Source organism: Natator depressus, chromosome 4 (assembly GCF_965152275.1).
Source record: "Natator depressus isolate rNatDep1 chromosome 4, rNatDep2.hap1, whole genome shotgun sequence".
Classification (NCBI taxonomy): Eukaryota; Metazoa; Chordata; order Testudines; family Cheloniidae; genus Natator; species Natator depressus.
The window spans coordinates 14,775,844-14,796,900 of NC_134237.1; the positions used below are offsets into that span (position 1 = coordinate 14,775,844).

The 21,057-nt window shown below is 45.4% G+C and overlaps 1 protein-coding gene and 1 long non-coding RNA gene across 2 annotated transcripts in view; one reads left to right on the forward strand and one right to left on the reverse strand.

The window, feature by feature from the left end:
• Positions 1-2,252: 2,252 nt before the first annotated feature.
• On the reverse strand, positions 2,253-19,920 carry LOC141986202 (uncharacterized). The gene is made up of 5 exons (XR_012639226.1): positions 19,744-19,920; positions 13,962-14,156; positions 12,918-13,003; positions 8,681-8,793; positions 2,253-3,531 (listed from the first exon to the last, which is right to left on the reverse strand). It is a non-coding gene; the product is annotated as an uncharacterized LOC141986202 (long non-coding RNA).
• Positions 19,400-21,057, forward strand: part of FRAS1 (Fraser extracellular matrix complex subunit 1) — a 295,924-nt gene continuing 294,266 nt past the window's right edge. The window contains exon 1 of the mRNA XM_074950462.1: positions 19,400-19,813. Within this exon, the coding sequence (XP_074806563.1) occupies positions 19,735-19,813 (79 nt within the window). The 5' untranslated portion in view covers positions 19,400-19,734. The remainder of the gene's footprint in view (positions 19,814-21,057) is intronic.

Sequence of the window (21,057 nt, forward strand, 5' to 3'; positions counted from 1 at the left end):
CAAAAACTGTGTGTAGACCCACTCTGAGTCACTGGCCCAAAGTCCCATGGGACATGTGGTGAGCCGGGAATTGAATCCAGATCCCCTGCGTCCCGGGCCAATGGCTTACCCAAAAGACTGTCAAATACTGATTTATGAACAAAGGGGGTATCCTTTGCTCAGACCAAAGTGGAAATGATTCAGCAAGAAGGAAGAGATGGGGAACAAGAACAGGTTCCCCAAGAAGGCAAAGGCAGGGGTTGTGGGGCAGAGGAAATAACAGGCCCTCCATCTACGGTAAACCTAAAGAATACACTGCTCAAAATCCCCACAAAAGGCCTTTAGCCCATTCTACATATAACACTTGCTTTCTCTCTCCCTGCCACATTTTAGCAGACTCACATTTTTAACTGTGCCTGCCCAGGCTAACCTGGATTTGGTCATTTTGATTTCATCTAAAAATATTTGTTTAAACAAGCTTCCCTTCCCCCCCAAAAGTAGAATTAGGTTACAACATCTAAGGTCACACATCCTCTTTGAAGCTAAAAATGTGTGCACTTGTTACTCATAAGATAAGGTTTGCGATTCTGACAAGGAATGACTTATTAATACTGGTGTCAAAAATAACGGCCCCCACTGTGCCTAATGGTAAGAATAGTGCACTTCAATAAATGTACTACTTTCAAAATGATCCATGACTCCATTTTAAGTTATCCTCTGTGAAGCTAACTATAGCTTTAAGCAAGGAGGAACAGCCCATGAAACCACAGATTTGCAATTAATAGACACGGGAAAGTGTGCCCAAATAAGGAGGAAATATAAAAAGAAGAGCACACACAAATTTAGGCAGAGTGAGTGACTTGACCTTCATGTCTAATCCAGTAATGTAAATTGGTATGTTTCTCTTTAGAAAACTCAAACTGCGTGGGTCAGACTAAGCTGACAAAGCTCTTATCAAAAATAGTGGCGTGGAAAGGAAAGCACTTAAAAAAGTGGAATATAAATGTCATGCATTCCATACCCAAAATTAAAGCTAGCGAGATTAGCCATTCCATACCAGAGATAGGAGCTGAATTTTCCAGTTTGCTAACCGTTATCACTCGTGCTGTTCAACAGCTGCCTGTTAACTACACTCAGAGCAAAATATGCAGTTCAAAATATTCACAGTAAGTGATCTGATTCTAAAGATAACTCTTATCTTCAGCCGACCGCTAAAATTATTTTATTTCCCTGGTGAAATAAAACCAGTCTTCTCTGTGTCACCAGAATTTAACCTGTTAGATATGGGCTGTGCCCAGGACTAAGTTGGTCAGCTACAGGGTTAATGAGTTCTGAACAAAGCACATCAAGCTACAGTGAGCAGAGATGAACAGATTGTTTAAAGTGACCGATAATCTCAGAATGCTGGATTTTGGGTGCCCAACTTGGGGCATCATAAAGGGTGTGAATTTCAGAAAGTGCCGCACACCTGACTGCCGAAATTGGGACCCCTTTAAGATAACGCGAGTTGAGCACCGAAAACAGAGGCATCCTAAATCACTAGTCAGTCTTGAAAATCTTGGCCAAGACTAATAGTATCTGAGTAATGGAGCCAATGCCAGTGTTCAACCTTTGAGCAGGTCCAATTCTGTTCCCATTGAAGCCAATGGTGAATTCTGCTCCCATCAAAATGAATGGGAGCTTATGCTAATGCTGAAGGAATTGAAGGTCCCACTTTGGAATATGAAAATACCATCCAAGTGTACAATTTGCCTAAGACCTCACTCCTGCCATCACCTACGCATACAAGTGATTTAGAGCCTGATTCTGCATAGGTAGTGAAGCTCCCACTGATTTCAGTGACACAGGAGCATGTGAGTTGTCCAAGTGAACTCAATGGGACAATTAACAGGCATAATGTTACTCACATGTGTAAGTCTTTTCTGGACTAGGGCTAGAACTATTTGGATGGAGTTGCCTGAAGGCGAGTGCTAACAGATTTTCTTAATTCCCTAACACAGTTCCTACAACCCCTTTCACCCCCCTTTACAGCCCCATTTTGGTATAACCGCTGGCAGCTTCAGTTATCTCAGTCGAGAACTGACTAGCTTTGAAGATTCCTAAACACAGATTATTGATTTAAATAAACCGCAAGCAATGGACATTTCCCAGATTAATTCCAACATCAATGACAAGAAATGATACAGGAGAAATAATCATGCCAAAGACCGAACGACCAGCTTTTTGTTCTGTCAGCACCAAGCATAATGGAGCCCTGATCCATCACAGGGCTCCTAGTTGCCAGCACAATACAACTAATAAATCATGTAAAAGCTTGAATTCCATGTACTCCTCCAAAAAGGCTATACAGAGATGTCTGTGGTGAAAGAATTTTCACAGCTTCTGGGTCATTTTAAGTTATAAATTACACGGCTGATATGGAAAATTGATTTGTTGGTGGTGTGTTTTTTAAGTCCCTGCTTGCACTAGAGAACGAAGGGCTCTTGTCAGTGGCAGAGGAAAGCCAGGAGTGCTGGCTAGAGAGACAAGTTGGGTGCAGTAACATCTTTTATTAGACCAACTTCCGTTGGTGAAAGAGACCAGCTTTTGAGCTTACACAGAGCTCTTCTTCGGGTCTGCCTGTGTGTTGAATATTCAGTGAACATACCCCTAAAAGTGTCAGCCAAAAATGTGATGGTTCATCCATTTATCATTATATGATTTTTTTTTTTTTAGAATTTCTGGTAGCGTTGCCAATTAGGGTTGGATGTATTCCTGGAAGTTTCATCACATGACATAATATTTAATTGAATATTACTCTTTAATTTCTGGAGACTCCAGGACAATCCTGGAGGCTTGGCAACCCTAATCTCTGGTATAACCATCATACGAGTCAGTCCAGCAACTGTTTACAACTGAGGGTAGGGCATGCTACCATGAGCGGTTCGATTGGCTTCATAGCTATTGTTAGGTGGGCATTGATTTCAAGGGGAATACTCATGGACGTTAGCTAGACCCCCTGTGGCCTGCAGTAACAAGCTTTTGAAGCCCTTCTTGCAGAATGAGGCCACACACTGTGTGAGTTCAGGCACCAGCACCTGCCCCTTTGTGAGGAAAAATCTGTGTCAAATGCAAAAACTATAACAGGGAGTTAACAGATGCAGCTGCAAAAAGGTGCCCAGTGCTCTGCATTCCCTTCTTGCCCGAGAGACTTCAATTCTCCAATCTCACATGCTGGCAGGCTAGGAACTATGGAGTTAAAGCTTCCCCTACGCATTGCTTCCAATAATATTAGAATGATGATTAAAAAAAACAAACCAACCGCAACCAGGAGGAAACTGGGAAAAGCAAAGCTAAGATTATACTTCCCACACAAGCTGGTCAGACCAGTTCCCAGGTGGTGGATAAAGCTGTGTGCTGCGCACTGCTGTAGCACGTTCTGCCTCTGTTCGGTGACAATGCATCTGAAGTGGCCCAATTCTTTACGCTCCTGTAGGCACACGGCTGACAACTCAGGCTGGTGACTCTGTATCTCCAATTCGTTTGTAGCTGTCTTTGGGATAACCGTTCGATCTGCGGGGGCGTGATAATCTAGGTTAGAAATGGGGGGCCTTGTACACCCTTAGCAAACCCCACACAACTATTTTTTTAAAAGGAATTATGATGCAAAGCGTAATCGGTAGCAGTTCTTTCCTTGTCCTCTGAAGGGTAGATGTCTTTCCAGCAGGAGGAGTTGTCAAGGTTCCTTCCCCAGTCTGAACTCTAGGGTACAGATTTGTGGACCTGCATGAAAACTTCCTAAGCTTACTTTTACGAGCTTAGGTTAAAACTTCCCCAAGGTACAAACTATTTTACCCTTGGACTTCCACTGCTACCACCAAATGTTTATTTGGGTTTATTTTTATTAGGAAAGCATTTGGAAACATCTTTCCCCCCCAAATCCTTCCAACCCTTGCACCCCACTTCCTGGGGAAGGTTTGGTAAAAATCCTCACCAATTTGCACAGGTGACCACAGACCCAAACCCTTGGATCTTAAGAACAATGAAAAAGCATTCAGTTTCTGAAAAGAAGGATTTTAATAGAAGTAAAAAGAATCACCTCTGTAAAATCAGGATGGTAAATACCTTACAGGGTAATTAAATTCAAAACTTAGAGAATCCCTCTAGGCAAAACCCTAAGTTACAAAAAGACACATAGACAGGAATATCCATTCTATTCAGCACAGCTTATTTTCTCAGCCATTTAAAGAAATCATAATCTAACGCATATCTAGCTAGATTACTTACTAAGTTCTAAGGCTCCATTCCTGTTCTGTCTCCAGCAAAAGTATCACACAGACCCTTTGTTTTTCTCCCTCCTCCCAGCTTTTGAAAGTATCTTGTCTCGTCATTGGTCATTTTGGTCAGGCGCCAGCGAGGTTATCCTAGCTTCTTAACCCTTTACAGGTGAAAGGATTTTTCCTCTGGCCAGGAGGGATTTAAAGGTGTTTACCCTTCCCTTTATATTTATGACAGGAGTCCTTTGACTAAGTAGTTATCAGCATGTCTTCCATGGCTCGCTCTGGCAGATCGCAAGAGAACCAGACCAGATTGAAAATGCTATGGAAGAGGCTGCATGTTATTTTAACATTGTTAATGCTAACAACAAAGGTATGAAATATAGAGAGAAGATCCCTAAAATGTCCCTTGTGTGAGGCTAGTTAAATCTTATTTCCCAGCTACTGTAAAATCCATAAACACTATGTAGCAAAATGAGCTTCAGAAATGACACGCAGACAGGTTGGCTCCCAGTAGAAGCTTTAGAAATAAGCCAAGACCTGAAATATTGGCAGTCACCTTAAATGAAATGCTGCAGTGTTAAAGAGAGGTATGTTTTCCAGGGAGGAGGGGGCGCTCAACCTAAACGAAGCTCAGGTGATTTTGTATTGGCAAAGCCAAGATTACAGGCTGGAAGAAACCGTGTGTTTAATTAAGGCCAAGATGATCTCCACTAGTTACATCAGCAAAGGAGACCTCTGCAGCTGTAGAAGGATTCAGCCAAAGGCAGCATGGCTCCCTCAAGAGCTGTGCTCAGGGGCACAGGAGAGTCAGAACAAAGGCACAGAGGGTCAAACACCTAGGTAGGACAGTTTTAGCCTTTGTGTATCTGGTTCCTTTCATAGAATATAGAATCATAGAACATCAGGATTGGAAGGGACCTCAGGAGGTCATCTAGTCCAACCCCCTGCTCAAAGCAGGACCAATCCCCAATTCAATCATCCCAGCCAGGGCTTTGTCAAGCCTGACCTTAAAAACCTCAAAAGGAAGGAGATTCCACCACCTCCCTAGGTAACCCATTCCAGTGCCTCACCACCCTCCTAGTGAAATAGTTTTTCCCAATATCCAACCTAAACCTCCCCCACTGCCACTTGAGACCATTACTCCTTGTTCTGTCATCAGCTACCACTGAGAACAGTCTAGATTCATCCTCTTTGGAACCCCCTTTCAGGTAGTTGAAAGCAGCTATCAAATCCCCCCTCATTCTTCTCTTCTGCAGACTAAACAATCCCAGTTCCCTCAGCCTCTCCTCATAAGTCATGTGTTCCAGTCCCTTAATCATTTTTGTTGCCCTCCGCTGGATGCTTTCCAATTTTTCCCCATCCTTCTTGTAGTGTGGGGCCCAAAACTGGAAACGGTACTCCAGATGAGGCCTCACCAATGTCGAATAGAGGGGAACGATCATGTCCCTCGATCTGCTGGCAATGCCCCTACTTATACAGCCCAAAATGCTGTTAGCTTTCTTGGCAACAAGAGCACACTTAACTCATATCCAGCTTCTCATCCACTGTAACCCCTAGGTTCTTTTCTGCAGAACTGCTGCCTAGCCATTCGATCCCTAGTCTGTAGCGGTGCATGGGATTCTTCCGTCCTAAGTGCAAGACTCTGCACTTGTCCTTTTTGAACCTCATCAGATTTCTTTTGGCTCAATCTTCTAATTTGTCTAGGTCCCTCTGTATCCTATCCCTACCCTCCAGCGTATCTACCACTCCTCCCAGTTTAGTGTCTTCTGCAAACTTGCTGAGGGTGCAATCCACACCATCCTCCAGATCGTTAATGAAGACATTGAACAAAACCGGCCCCAGGACCGACCCTTGGGGCACTCCGCTTGATACTGGCTGCCAACTAGACATGGAGCCATTGATCACTACCCGTTGAGCTAGCGACGATCTAGCCAGCTTTCTATCCACCTTATAGTCCATTCATCCAGCCCATACTTCTTTAACTTGCTGGCAAGAATACTGTGGGACACTGTATCAAAATCTTTGCTAAAGTCAAGGAATAACACATCCACTGCTTTCCCCTCATCCACAGAGCCAGTTATCTCATCATAGAAGGCAATTAGATTAGTCAGGCATGACTTGCCCTTGGTGAATCCATGCTGACTGTTCCTGATCACTTTCCTCTCCTCTAAGTGCTTCAGAATTGATTCCTTTAGGACCTGCTTCATGATTTTTCCAGGGACTGAGGTGAGGCTGACTGGCCTGTAGTTCCCCGGATCCTCCTCTTTCCCTTTTTTAAGAGATGGGCAATACATTAATCTTTTTCCAGTCGTCCGGGACCTCCCCCAATCACCACGAGTTTTCAAAGATAATGGCCAATGGCTCTGCAATCACATCCGCCAACTCCTTTAGCACTCTCTGATGCAGCGCATCCGGCCCCATGGACTTGTGCTCGTCCAGCTTTTCTAAATAGTCCCAAACCACTTCTTTCTCCACAGAGGGCTGGTCACCTCCTCCCCATGCTGTGCTGCCTAGTGCAGTAGTCTGGGAGCTGACCTTGTTTGTGAAGACAGAGGCAAAAAAAGCATTGAGTACATTAGCTTTTTCCACATCCTCTGTCACTAGGTTGCCTCCCTCATTCAGTAAGGGGCCCACACTTTCCTTGACTTTCTTCTTGTTGCTAACATACCTGAAGAAACCCTTCTTGTTACTCTTAACATCTCTTGCTAGCTGCAACTCCAGGTGTGTTTTGGCCTTCCTGATTTCACTCCTGCATGCCCGAGCAATATTTTTGTACTCTTCCCTGGTCATATGTCCAATCTTCCACTTCTTGGAAGCTTCTTTTTTGTGCTTAAGATCAGCAAGGATTTTACTGTTAAGCCAAGCTGGTCGCTTGCCATATTTACTCTTCTTTCTACACATTGGGATGGTTTGTCCCTGTAACCTCAATAAGGATTCTTTAAAATACAGCCACCTCTCCTGGACTCCTTTCCCCCTCATGTTATTCTCCCAGGGGATCCTGCCCATCAGTTCCCTGAGGGTGTCAAAGTCTGCTTTTCTGAAGTCCAAGGTCCATATTCTGCTGCTCTCCTTTCTTCCCTGTGTCAGGATCCTGAACTTGACCCTCTCATGGTTACTGCCTCCCAGGTTCCCATCCACTTTTGCTTCCCCTACTAATTCTTCCCGGTTTGCGAGCAGCAGGTCAAGAAGAGCTCTGCCCCTCGTTGGTTCCTCCAGCACTTGCACCAGGAAATTGTCCCCTATGCTTTCCAAAAACTTCTTGGATTGTCTGTGCACCGCTGTATTGCTCTCCCAGCTGATATCAGGGTGATTTGAAGTCTCCCATGAGAACCAGGGCCTGCAATCTAGTGACTTCTGTGAGTTGCCAGAAGAAAGCCTCGTCCACCTCATCCCTCTGGTCCGGTGGTCTATAGCAGACTCCCACCATGACATCACCCTTGTTGCTCACACTTCTAAACTTAATCCAGAGACTCTCAGGTTTTTCTGCAGTTTCATACTGGAGCTCTGAGCAGTCATACTGCTCTCTTACATACAGTGCAACTCCCCTACCTTTTCTGCCCTGCCTGTCTTTCCTGAACAGTTTATATCCATCCATGGCAGCACTCCAGTCATGTGAGTTATCCCACCAAGTCTCTGTTGTTCCAATCACATCATAGTTCCTTGACTGTGCCAGGACTTCCAGTTCTCCCTGCTTGTTTCCCAGGCTTCTTGCATTTGTGTATAGGCACTTAAGATAACTCGCTGATTGTCCCGCTTTCTCAGTATGAGGCAGGAGCCCTCCCCTCTTGCTCTCCCCTGCTCTTACTTCCCCGCTTACCTCAGGGCTTTGGTCTCCTTCCCCCGGTGAACCTAGTTTAAAGCCCTCCTCACTAGGTTAGCCAGCCTGCTTGTGAAGATGCTCTTCCCTCTCTTCGTTAGGTGGAGCCCATCTCTGCCTAGCACTCCTCCTTCTTGGAACACCATCTCCTGGTCAAAGAATCCAAAGCCTTCTCTCCGACACCCCCTGCGTAGCCATTTGTTGACTTCCACGATTCGATGGTCTCTACCCAGGCCTTTTCCTTCCACAGGGAGGATGGATGAGAACACCACTTGCGCATCAAACTCCTTTATCCTTCTTCCCAGATCTTTCCCCCTAGATCCTAGGAATGTGCAGGCTTAGATGGTTTTGCCCAGTTCCCAGCTCCCTCCCCATTAAAGGTGAACCTCTGTGAGAGTGCTGGACTAGTGAATATAGGGGAATTAGAGAAATGGCCCTCTTCCCCCCCCCCCCGCAAAAAAAAGTTTTTCTATAGGGGGTTTCTATAGTGGGGCTGGGGAGAGAAGGGCTGGTCTCAAGGAGCTGCACAGCTCCAATGCCTTGAAGTGTTCTTCATTGTTTGTCAAGCCAATTTTAAATTCAGCTTCTGCCTAACAACCACTTGAGAGAGAAATCTGTTACTTACCACCTTTTCCATGGGGTGAGCTGAAAGCATTTGACAGCCATTTATTAAACCTCTTGCTACCTTTGTGAGCTGCCAATGGTTTATATGGGTATTCCAGTCTATGTACAGAAAAACTGAAACAAAGCGAGATTGTGTTATTGCAAAGTGACTTGTGATCCGGGATGTTTGCTTGAGACACCTGAAAGGGGCCCCATATTCAGAAAGTGCTGAGCACTCACCCCCTGGAAATCAGACCCCTTGAGGAGTCTCAGTTTGGGCACCCAAAAATCACTAGCCTCTTTTAAAAACCTCGGCCTGTATGTCTTCCCCAAGGCAGCACAGCCGACGTAGTGGCAGAAATAGGACACAAAGCCAGGGCAGGCTATGTTTTCTAAGCTACTGCCATGTGTTTTTAATTAATCAAGTAGTTGTAAGGAAATACGTAAAGGTCCATGGAAAAAACCAGCTTTTCAAATAAGACTAAATGAAATAGGCTTTGTGCTGTAGGGATGAATTTCATTCCATAGCTTTATCGCAAATCAGAATAGATGGGAGGAAGTTGTATGTTCTCTGGGAAAATAAAAACCCATGAAATGCCTTAATGCAGTGGTTCTCAAACTTTTTTACTGGTGATTCCTTTCACACAGCAAGCCTCTGAGTGCGACCCCTCCCCACTTATAAATTAAAAGCACGTTTTTATATATTTAACACCATTATACATGTTGGAGGCAAAGTGGGGTTTGGGGTGGAGGCTGACAGCTTGCAATCCCCCATGTAAAAGCCTTGTGACCCCATGTAAAAGCCTTGTGACCCCGACCCCCAGTTTGAGAACCCCTGCCTTAATGTGTGCTGTTAATCCAAAAGGTTTCCTTTCTTTTTGTAATTACAGACATAACAAATCTCTCATCCTTCCAGGTAAAACAATACTAGCTGTAAATTTAAGTATGAATGCACTAATGTTAAACCAATCATTATTAATTAAATGCCATTGTCTTAAGGATGAAGTTTAATCCATCCTCCAGAAAGAACATGCCCTTTTACACCATTGTTGTATTTACTTTTCTTATGCAAACTGTGAATTTGTTGAGGTATAGCTGCAGAGAATAGCAGCTCATCTTTAATTACTGGCCCATGCCAAGGAAAACACCCCAAGAAAAGGGGTTTTCACTTCATTTCAGAAGGAACTGCTGTTTGTTTTCCAGTTCAATAAAACATTGTTATTAAAGCTGAATGTCTTTGCTATTGAATGTTTGTTAGGAAGTCTTAAGTGACATGTTTTGGGGTGGGGGATGGGTGAGAAGAGAAGCCCCTCCCCAAACATACTACACTATGCTTTCTCCATTGTTAGAAACAGGACTTTTGATTCTTGGTTATTTTACATATTTTTTTTTCTTTTGGGGAAGACCAACTGGTAAGTTCAGAAGATGTACAGAACTGATCCCTGTCATCACAGATCTGATCATCTGTCACTCACCGAAGGTTTGTGGTCTACGTTTCAACTCTGTTTCAGACATATTTTTAGACCAGTCTCCAGGCTCTGCACTAGTCCATCAAATTAGCTTATCCCCAACAGAGTCTAGCAGAAATAGAGGTGAGTTCAGAAACAGGTTATTAATAATGAACAGTACAGAGACGGGTAGATGGGGGTGTTTCTAGCCACGCTTTCTCATAAATCAAACACAAGGAGACATTGGGATGAAATTGGAAAATGGCAAATTCAGAAATGATCAAATGAAACACACAATTATCCTGTGGAACAAGGGATTTGTTATGTCTCTAATTACAAAAAATGGTATTGTTGAGGCCAAGAGTGTAAGCTGGATTCAGAAAAGGATTGGACAGTTCTGTGGATAACAAGAATATCTAGAGTTATAATAGTAAGCATAAAAAAGCCGAGAGTTTGGCAGATCCTTATTCTCCTAGGCATGAGCCAACCTCTAACTACCAGGGGTTAGGAGAAAATATTCCTTGGGGACTGGTTATCCTATAATTGCCTACTGCAGGGTTTCTTGTAGCTTCCTCTGAAGCAGCTGGTGCTGGCCCCGAGCTGAGTCAGGATGCTAGAATTGATGGATCTTAAGTCTGATTCAGTTTGGCAATTCCTGTGTCAATACTGGAGTATTTTTGAACCAGGCCTGCACTATTTGTTCTAAATGCAAACCAAGACAGCTAAGAGCTTGCTCTTGAAAGACACTGTAAACTCCATGGGGTATGAAGGTACTCAACACTTCTCAGGATCAGGCTCCTTCTACTGTGTGTGCGTGTGTATGTAATCTTGACCCCAATTTTCAAATGTGGACATCTAAATTAGGCCACCAAATTTCTAATCTGGCCACTCAAATCAATATTTAGCTGCCTAAAATGAGTGTTTTGAGTGCCTAATTGCAAAATTGGGTGCCCTAATTTGGGCACATAAATTTGAAAATGGGGCCTCTAAGTATGTATACATGTCAAAACCATAGCTTCACATGCATAAGATTTTATAGTGGGGTGCGACAAAGCTTTTGTTCCTACAAATTTGGGATGACTCTGTTGGTCAGGAGTACTTAGACCTCTGAAACATGTGGATGTGAGGGATTTAACCTTTAGGAGATTAAGTGGTTTCCAGGTGCAGAATTTGTCAATGTTTGTCAGTGTTTTGAAGATGTGCAGCATTGGAGACTGTGAACTTTCTGGGGCAGGGCCTCTCTGTTCTTTGTACAACGGGGCCCTGACCTTTACTTGGGGTCTTTGGGTACTACCCAAATAGAAATAATTAATAATAACTGTATAGGAGATATTACTTTCGTTACTTTGATCCCTCACAAGCCCATTGTAATAATGCAATCTCAAAGCTCATTTTAACCTTGGTACTCTGAGATTTACTTTGCGATTGTGTTCGAGCCCCACGTTGGGCGGATGCTCCTTTTTGGGGGAAGGATAGCTCAGTGGTTTGAGCATTGGCCTGCTAAACCAAGGGTTGTGAGTTCAATCCTTGAGGGGGCCATTTAGGGATCTGGGGCAAAAATTGGGGCTTGGTCCTGCTTTGAGCAGGGGGTTGGACTAGATGACCTCCTGAGGTCCTTTCCAACCCTGTTATTCTATGATTCTATGATTGAGAGAGATGTTTCCCTTTGAACATTTATTCAAAATAAAAATGAAACAATATTAAATTCCTCACCTTCCAATTCGTATCATCATTAGGGATGGAAAAATGCATAGATATGTGAGCTTTATAAAGCCTATGAAAAATTCTGAAACCGTACAGAGGCCCTGGCCAAAGATTTCAGATTTATTTTTAAATCCACATTTTTTTTTCCAAAGGGAAAATATTCTTCATTTCAACCCCTGAGCTGATACATTTCTAAAAGCTTTTAAATGATGGAATTTGAGTTTGTCTATTACTGACTTAGCAGGTTCTTTTGAACAGACTTAATTATTAACACAAATTACTATAACAGCAGCTTCAGACTTTATAGAATTGTGACAGCCTTCGCACTGTCACTGCAAAATAACTCTCCTCCTGTTGACATTATATTTGGTGTATGGGTCTTTTGATGGGACTGAAATTGTTTTGATACTGAGAAGGGGTGTGTGTGTGTGTGTGTGTGTGTGTGAGAGAGAGAGAGTGTGAGATTATCAGCTTGAATCTATGCTCTATTGCTGAATTGAGTCTGAACCTTTTATTAAGGTCTGGAATAGCTCAGTGAAGGAGGTTCCCTGTCCAAGGACTCAGATCCTCTGTATCACCCAACTAGACCTACAGCTTTTCTTGCCTGCTTACCTTTAGATTCCCATTAAGGAGTTTCCGTGGCCAACCACGACTTCTCTATTCTCCACCATAATCCTCCCTTCTTATCCCTTCTCACAAGCCCCCCTTAAAGTAATTTGTAGGACCCAATTGTGCAAGGCCCCAATGCACAACATTTAAAGTCAAGGCACAAGGGCTATGTACAGTTGGGCCCTGCAACCCATTTATAGTTAAATGTGATTCATACCAGGAGTGTACCAGTTTACATGGGATGGGCATGATCTAGGGAGGGGCTTTGGAGGATTCCTTTCATTGGAGAAAGGTTGCTTTGGCCTTGTTGGACGGGTAGGTGGGACTTCCACAGGTAGCCTAGATAAATGAGAGAGACAGTGCACAAGGAAGGACTGGATGCACCAAAACATGCAGGATTATTTGACCCTTCCCCCAGGCTGCTGTATTTTGTTATCACAACTTGAAAAAGAAGCCAATGCCCTTTCCAAAGGAGCTTGAATCCGGCAACAAATTTACCCTCTTCTCCCAAGTGGGCAACAGTTCAGAGTCTTGTCACTTTACAGCTGCTTAAGAGTCAGTGACCGCAAAATGTGTTGTGGACCCTGTTGGGAGAAAGATGTGAAGATGAGAGAGAGTGGTGCAGGGATGGATACACAGGACAACACGACAGAAATGGAGGGGAGGAAAGGAGAAATGGGATGGAAAGCAGAGAGAAAACAAAGTCTGGGATGGAAGAGAGAGGAAGCGAGGGAACAGAAGAGAAAAAGAAAGAAGACTGAAGCTAACAAGGAAAACAAAGCAACAGAAATAGGAAAGAACGATAAGAAAAGATAGGCAACAAAATGAAAGAGACAAAATACATACACGTATTAAAAAACCCAGGAAAACAAAAAGCAGAAGGAAAATGAGAAAAATATTAGAAATAAACAATAGAGGTAAAAGCACAAAGACAAACCCCTGGAATGCTACTGCTCTTATTGCTGTATTTTATTTTAATAGTCTTCAGACATTGTTTTCATTCCCATGTAATATAGTAATTAAGGGCCTAATCCTGCTTGTGTTGAAGTCAACAGAAGTCCATGGAATGCCACTGGGAGAAGGGGCATGTGCAGCCAAGAGTGGGGGTGGGGGGAAGAAGGGGCAGTTTTCCTTGGGTCCCCAAACCAAGCATTGCAGGCAGTGACCTATCGCATGGGGTCACAGAGCCTCTCCCTGAAATTTGGCCTCTCTGTCATGATGGAGGGGAGCCACTGGGCTAAATCTGAGTGGCACTGTGACCCTGCGCACCAGGTCGCAATGCCTAGAGAGCCAGGAACCAGAGCCGAGCTGCCGATGCAAGCTGAGTGCAGCTCAACTGTGTGGCCCATGTGAAAAATGTCTGGGAGCACCCCGAGTGGAGTCTCAAAAGTGAGCAGTGCTGGGTGGTCAGGGGGAGGGGAGTAGCACTGGGTGGTTACTGCATCCTCTTGCAGCTTCCACCACCAGGTGTCCTACAGCAGATCTGGGGATTGCAGTGGAAACTCGGGGAAGGTGGATGCAAGAGGCGCAGGGAGGACTAACCTGTGCCAGTTTCAGTGAACTGAGACTGGCGCGTTAAATGGCCACAGGAAGGGCTGGGATCACTGGAGTAATTTCCTTCTGATTCAGCAAACCAGAGATTTCTAATAACAATGCCTTACATCTGTCCAGTGCCTTTCTTCAACAGACTATTCACTTTCTCCCCCACTGAACAGCAGTTGCCTCCATGGTGGAACACTGCAACCAAACAGAAGCACAGATCAACACTGTGTAACAGTTTAGGGCAGGAAGCGAAGAATTCTGCATCCAGCTGAAATCACGGGGGGGCGGGGGTGTCATTTATGTAGGTGGCAGGTAACAATCTGAGTAGAATGTGTGCGGGAGAGTTAATGCTCACAAAGTGGCAAGCACTGAGCTAGTTTCCGTAATGAGTGATTACTTTTCATCCCGCACTTGTCTCCTTCCAGGGAGAAGCGAAAGAAGCCAATGGCCCAGAAGGAGGCAACTTAACATTTCTGTTGTTATTATTGGCATTACAGTGACCTAGCTACCCCTCCTCCCCCAAGATTGGGGCCCCACACGCTCATCATGAGAGACAGTCCCTGTCCCAAAAAGTTTACAATCTAGACAGCTAAGGGGTTGGATGGGAAACAGAGAGTTGAAGCAACATGACCAAGTCATACAGCAGGGCAGTGGCAGAGCAAGGAATAGAATTCAGGTTTCCTGGCTCCCAGTCCAGTGCACCATCTGCTAGCTCATGCTGAATCCTGAAGCTTTTCTTTTTCTTCCATATTTGAAAGAGACTCAAAGAGGTTTCAAGAGTACTGTTCCTTCCCTCCTCCCACCTTTTGAAGAGCCTAAACGAAGAACTAGAATTTTCTGCAGCAATAATTCAAAAGAAGCCATCCATCCATTTCAGCAGGATGGTTACGTGGCAAGAAAATGCTCCTCCTTGGTCTCCTTTAAACCTTTAAAAGGATAAACCTTTGCTTATGGCCTTCGTTCCAACCAAGGCTAACGGACTATGAGGACAACAAGCAACCTGAAATTTTTCACATAGTCATTGCCCCCTTGCATGTGCGCTAGGTGTAAAAATGAAACCGTGCAGCAGAAAGTTGTGTGTCTGGGTGTTCTGAGTTTATTAAAGGGATGAATAGTGAGTTCGATCCTCTTCTGACTCACACCAGTGACTCACCACTGAGTTCAATGCAATTGTTCCTGATTTTCACCTGTGTAAGTGACAGGGAGACTTGGGGCCAACCGTTCTTTCCCTTAATTATTTCAACTAGATTTTAAATGAATGCAAAACATTTGTTTTATTGATGTTTAAATGTATGTACTGGTGGTATTCATTATTTCTCTCTCTGCTTCTATCTTTATAATTAACACCTCCCACTATTAACTAATGAGCAATAGCCTGATAAAGCAGCACAAAACTCATCATGCAAATTGCTATTTGCAGTTTGGATCCATGCCATGCTTACATTTTTGTTTCTGCAGAAATTTTATGAATTGTAGTATGATGACTTATGGAATTCATATAGTATCAAAAGAGGTTTGCTCTCCATCTCAGAGTTGGTTTCTCTTAGTAAATATCAATTTTTTAGACCAGACTGGATTATGACAATGGATGATCAGAGTTGTTGGCATGATCACATCTTATTAGTACAAAGATTTTATTTAAAGTGAGTCGGAGAAAAAGACTTCAGCAGCATGGTAGGTACAACTGAACCAATCACTATTCTCAATTCTGATACACTGGGGTGTATATGAAGTCATTCTATTGAACTGAATGCAATAGAATTACTTCACATTCACACCAGTGTACTTAAGATCGGATTCTCACTCTATTTATGATATATTGTTACACATAATATACATGTATATGACCAAAACTGACTAGTGATTTTGGGTGCTCAACTTGAAACTCCGTAAAGGGGCCTGATTTGCAGAAAGTGCTGAGCGCCCATCCTCCGAAAAAAATTTGTCTCCTGTAGGTTGTCTCAAATTGTGTGTTCAAGGCACCCAAAATTACTAGTACCTCTTGGGGGCAGGTGGGAGGGGGAGGGAAGAGGCAGGGATCCTCTGGAAAAAACAGGATGTATGATTGTATAATTAAAGACTGTAGAATAGTGCACACACTCAAAGGGGCTGAATTAAGGTTGTATCAGCAACCTTAATTCTGGCATTTCCTAACTTTTCAGTGCTTGGCTTTGCAACCTTAACATTCCTTTAATGTTACCTTTTAGATGTAATATATATATATAATACCAACAGTACAATATATTCCTTACAGTATTCTAAAAACTTAAGCAGAGCCTCCCTTCACAGACAAAAACTGTAAACAATAAGCAAAGCAAGAACAAACCAAAATTATGAAGACACAGAGTCTACCTCAGAGTGGTAAATATTTACCATTGACATTGGTTTATTAATTCCAGCCTATCATTCTTTGCTTGGCTGTCTGACTTGAATAAAACCACCAGGAAGTGAATGCCTAAATGCTCTTCATGAAGGTAGTTCCTAAACTTTCCCACACAAAAATGTGTTTACTGTAACCCTCTTAAAATAAATGATGCCAAATGGAATCTGTATTAACGAGTTAGATTGCTGGTTTGCTGGCCATTATGTGCTGACACTTTAACCAATCAGAAGCCAGTGGGGGTTATATATTGTGTATGGCAAAACTCACATTGACTTCAAGGGGAGGGGATTGAGTCCCACTGCATTTTTTACTCTGAGAAATTGTAATATGCTGCAATGTAATGGTCAGAATCGACATAGAATCATAGAATATCAGGGTTGGAAGGGACCTCAGGAGGTCATCTAGTCCAACCCCCTGCTCAAAGCAGGACCAATCCCCAACTCAATCATCCCAGCCAGGGCTTTGTCAAGCCTGACCTTAAAAACCTCAAAGGAAGGAGATTCTACCACCTCCCTAGGTAACGCATTCCAGTGTTTCACCACCCTCCTAGTGAAAAAGTTTTTCCTAATATCCAACCTAAACCTCCCCCACTGCAACTTGAGACCATTACTCCTTGTCCTGTCCTCTTCTACCACTGAGAATAGTCTAGAACCATCCTCTCTGGAACCACCTCTCAGGTAGTTGAAAGCAGCTATCAAATCCCCCCTCATTCTTCTCTTCTGCAGACTAAACAATCCCAGTTCCCTCAGCCTCTCCTCATAAGTCATGTGTTCCAGACTTCATAATTGTACATTAAAAATAACTTTTTCCCTTTCATATATATATATATATAGACTATATATATATAGTCTCCTCGCAAAACCAACAGCATGGCCGCAAAAATACATTGTAATTAAACCAAATCCACAAAATCTCATTCACTTTTAAGAGGCTATTTCCAAGGAATTACGGAGCGGGAGAAATTCATTCCACAAAAAAATGAATGGGAAAAGCAGACAGCTTTCAGGGCTGTGTTTAGGTAAGGTTCAATATTTATTAAAAATACATTTGTTATTAATGTAGTTTTGTTTTAAGCAAACTTGTTTTTGTTTCCTTTTGGGCTAGCTTTGCCCAGGAAAGGGAATAAGGGGGCGGGGGAATCAGAACACTCATCATTTCAGTGGGACCAGTTGTGGAGCACAGTGCTACTCAACCTGAGTAAGGGGATCAGACTCTAGCCCCAAATGATTAAATTTACATCAGTCATTTATTTGGGATAATTGAAATAAAGTCATTGGAATTCAACACTGGCACAGGATCAGCACCTCCTGCTTTGATGATAAATATCTAGAATTTACCCTGACATTTATTTTCTGTAAGTACCAGCAGGAGACCATTATTCTGTGACAACATGCTGTTCCATTGACATTATCCCTTAAATATATTTAAAGATGAAGGTGCTGTGGATTTCTCAGGAGAGGGTGCAAAGCTAATGATTATTCTCTTCATATCAGAAGTGAAACCTCAGTTGAGGGAAAAGCTGCTTTAGATTTAGGTCCTATTGCGCCAGTGAAAATGTATTACGGTTTTACTATTTACTGAGCACTGGAGAATGACCTTGGTGTTGTACAAACAGATATAAGGAGACACAGACCCTGTCCCCGGGAGTAAGTGAAAACTCCCATCTTGCAATCAGATCCATAGGGGCAGACCTTTGTGTGTGTGTGTGTGTATGAAGCCCTTCTGAATCCATGTCCTGAATGTTAAAACAAGGGGTAGTGGGTAATTAATACTACCACTAAAAGTATATGAATATATTAATATAAATATTAAGTATTTGTATTACAGCAGCACCTAGGGGCTCCAGGCAAGGCTGGGGTCTCATTGTGTCAAGCACTGTACAAACATATCCTAAGAGACAGTGTTTGTCCCAACAACTGAAATAGACAAAGGAGAGGAGGACAGAGTGAGGTAAAGAGATTGTTCAGGGTCACACAGCTGGTCAGTCTCTTGTCTCCTCCTCCAGTGCCTTAGCTACTGGACTATGCTGCCCTACCATAAGAGCTCAGATTTTTTTTTTTAATGCTAGAGTATGCTGCAGTATGTTACAAAGCACGGGGCGGCTGCTTGCTTTTAGGGCCAGATCCTGTTTTCTCGGCAGTGGCAAAACTCTCTTTGACTTCAGTGGGACCAGGATCCAGCCCGTGTTACTGGTACTAAGTATTAACTTTCTCAGCGGGAGCTGCCGGATCGCAGAGGGAGCTGGCTACCTTCTCCCTTCCTGGCTGTGTGGCACTAGTTTGGACCCAGGCTCAGACAAAAGGCAAGCTTGCAAACTCCTGCGGAATGAATAAGGGGATCAGGTTGCTCGCTCTCTCACGTGACTCTCTGCCCGTTCCTTGAGTCCCGGGGTCCATTTTCACACTGAGAGGGGAGGAGCGTCTCGGGCTCCTAGCTCCAGGTTTATTTGGTCATTTTCTGCAGGCACGTTGCTTTGGGCTCCCTGGAGCTCACTCGATTTCCTCCTTGCAGGGTCTTTTCCCCTTTGCAACGGCCCCTTTCTGATTCCCACCCCGCCTTTCCTTCCCGCTCCTCCAAGACCCCATTGCAGAAGGAGCTTTGCACGGATCTGCTGAGCTGGGGGGAAAAAATAAGACACCCTCAGGCAAATGGGGGGAAGGAGGGGCAACAGTGCCACCCTCACCACCAGCAGCGCTGTTTAATTCTTCTGCTTCTGTTTAGCCCCCGCCTGCACTGAGATCAGCCCCAAGAGCGAGCGAGGCTCACGTTTTGTGTCTTTGCAGGAGCCCGGGGCTGGGCACAGAACTGCAGCGCCGGAGAAAGTTTCCTGGGAGGGAGCCTCGCCGAGGGGATCTTATTTGCCCGCCGGGCTGCTGGTGAGGAAGGGGGCTGCGCAGCAGAGGTCCCCGCCCCCGCCCGCTTTGATTCCTGCCCCTCTGCGCAGAGCTGGGCGTAGGACTGGTGTCAAGTGAACTTGAAAAGCTGATTTGCAGGCAAACCTGCCGCGGTGGGTTTCTTCTGCGGCGCTCGGAGATGGAAGGGGGGGGGGGGGGTCTCGGCCACGGGGAAGTTTTTGCAGCGGAATGAATCCGGATTCAACTTTGGGACCATGCTGCTGATTGGGCTCGTGTGAGCAGCTCCTGAGCTAAGGACACAGTCACTCCCTTTCCACGCGCTGGGCATGTTTGTGCTGCTGGACCCTCAAACCGCTTCGATCCTTTTAATCTAATTCAACCGAAGCAGCCAGGAGCACCGGGAACGTTTGACATTGGGCTGAGTTGTGGAGTCTGCCCCCCACCCCATCAACACCCCCCAAAAAAGGGCGGAAGGAGGAGGTTTTGCAGGGGGCTGCGGGGGTGCCCGGCTCCAGACTCGGCTTCGCCTCTGGCAATGGATTACCTGGAAGTGTGGCTCCGGGTCGCGCTCCTCTTTGCGGGATTTGCCGTATTGCCCCAGCAGCAGGCGCAAGGTGAGTACAAAGCGCACCCCGATTGGACGGCTATTGACTTCGTGTAGTTACGAGGCGGGTTGCACGCGTTAGGAATTCTCCCCGCTGAAGATGGCTCTGATCCGGGTTAATTCCCCCCCCCCCGCCCCGGTGTGCCTGTCCCCTCCGTTGGCCCAGTGGCATTAAATGGAGTCGGCTGCAGAATCCCCGGCTGCATAATTCAGCTGGCGCTCAGAGGGAAGGACGCACCGGAGCGGAGAGGTTTGCTGGAAGGCGTGCAGGGTGGTGAAATCCATAAAGGCAGGAGGGGTTGCAGCAAACCGCCCCCTCTGCAAGCAAACCCACCGCGCTGGGGCGGGAATCCGAGCTGACCTCGGAGATCAGGGGAGCTGAAAGGCGGCAGGTGGGTCTCAGGAGCGCACAGCGGGCGGGACCCCGGGGTGTGAGCGTGCCGGCGGCCCTTTGCTCCCAGCCCTGTTTCCTGCGGGCCGCCTGCTCTGCAGCGCGCGGAGCCCCTGGCGCGGGCCTCTGGGGGGCCGGGGCGGCTTGGGGGGGCCGGGGTTGTGTGCGCGCGGCAGGGGTGGCTTTGAGCTCCGCTCCGCTCCCAGCCCTGGGGTTCGCTCCTTATTCGGCCGGCTGCGGGAGGGGAGCGCCCTCCTGGCTGCAAGCGGGGAGAACCAGAGCCCGGGGCCCGCCTTCCTTCTCCTGTGCCCCCGGGCTCTTTGCGGGCCGGGGGCGGGGGTCCCTGCAGGCGTCCCGGTTGCAGGCGGTGCCCGAGGCGGGACAAGGCGTGGGGCTTGGCAGCTCGCGAGCTGGGGTCCGAAGCAGCTGGGGAAACTTCTCCGCCTCGCGCCTCTTTCCCACTCTGGGGGGGCTTGCTGCTGTTTTCTGGCCTGTGGCACCCCCTGCCAGGCCTCTGCCGGTCTTACACACACACACACACACACACACACACACACTACAGGGTGTGATGCCCCCCCAATACACGCATGTGCCCTGTCTCGCTCTCCCTCCAGCAGCAGACAGGCCAATCAAAGACATCACCTCAGTGGTTCTCAACCAGGGGGTACGCAGAGGTCTTCTGAGGGGTACACCAGCTCATCTAGATACTTGTCAAGTTTTGCAACAGGCACTAGCAGAGTCGGTACAAACTACAATTTCATAGGGACAGTGACTTGTTTATACTGCTCTGTGTACCATACACTGAAATGTAAGTACAAGACATATTCCAGTTGATTTATTTGATAATTACATGGTAAAAATGA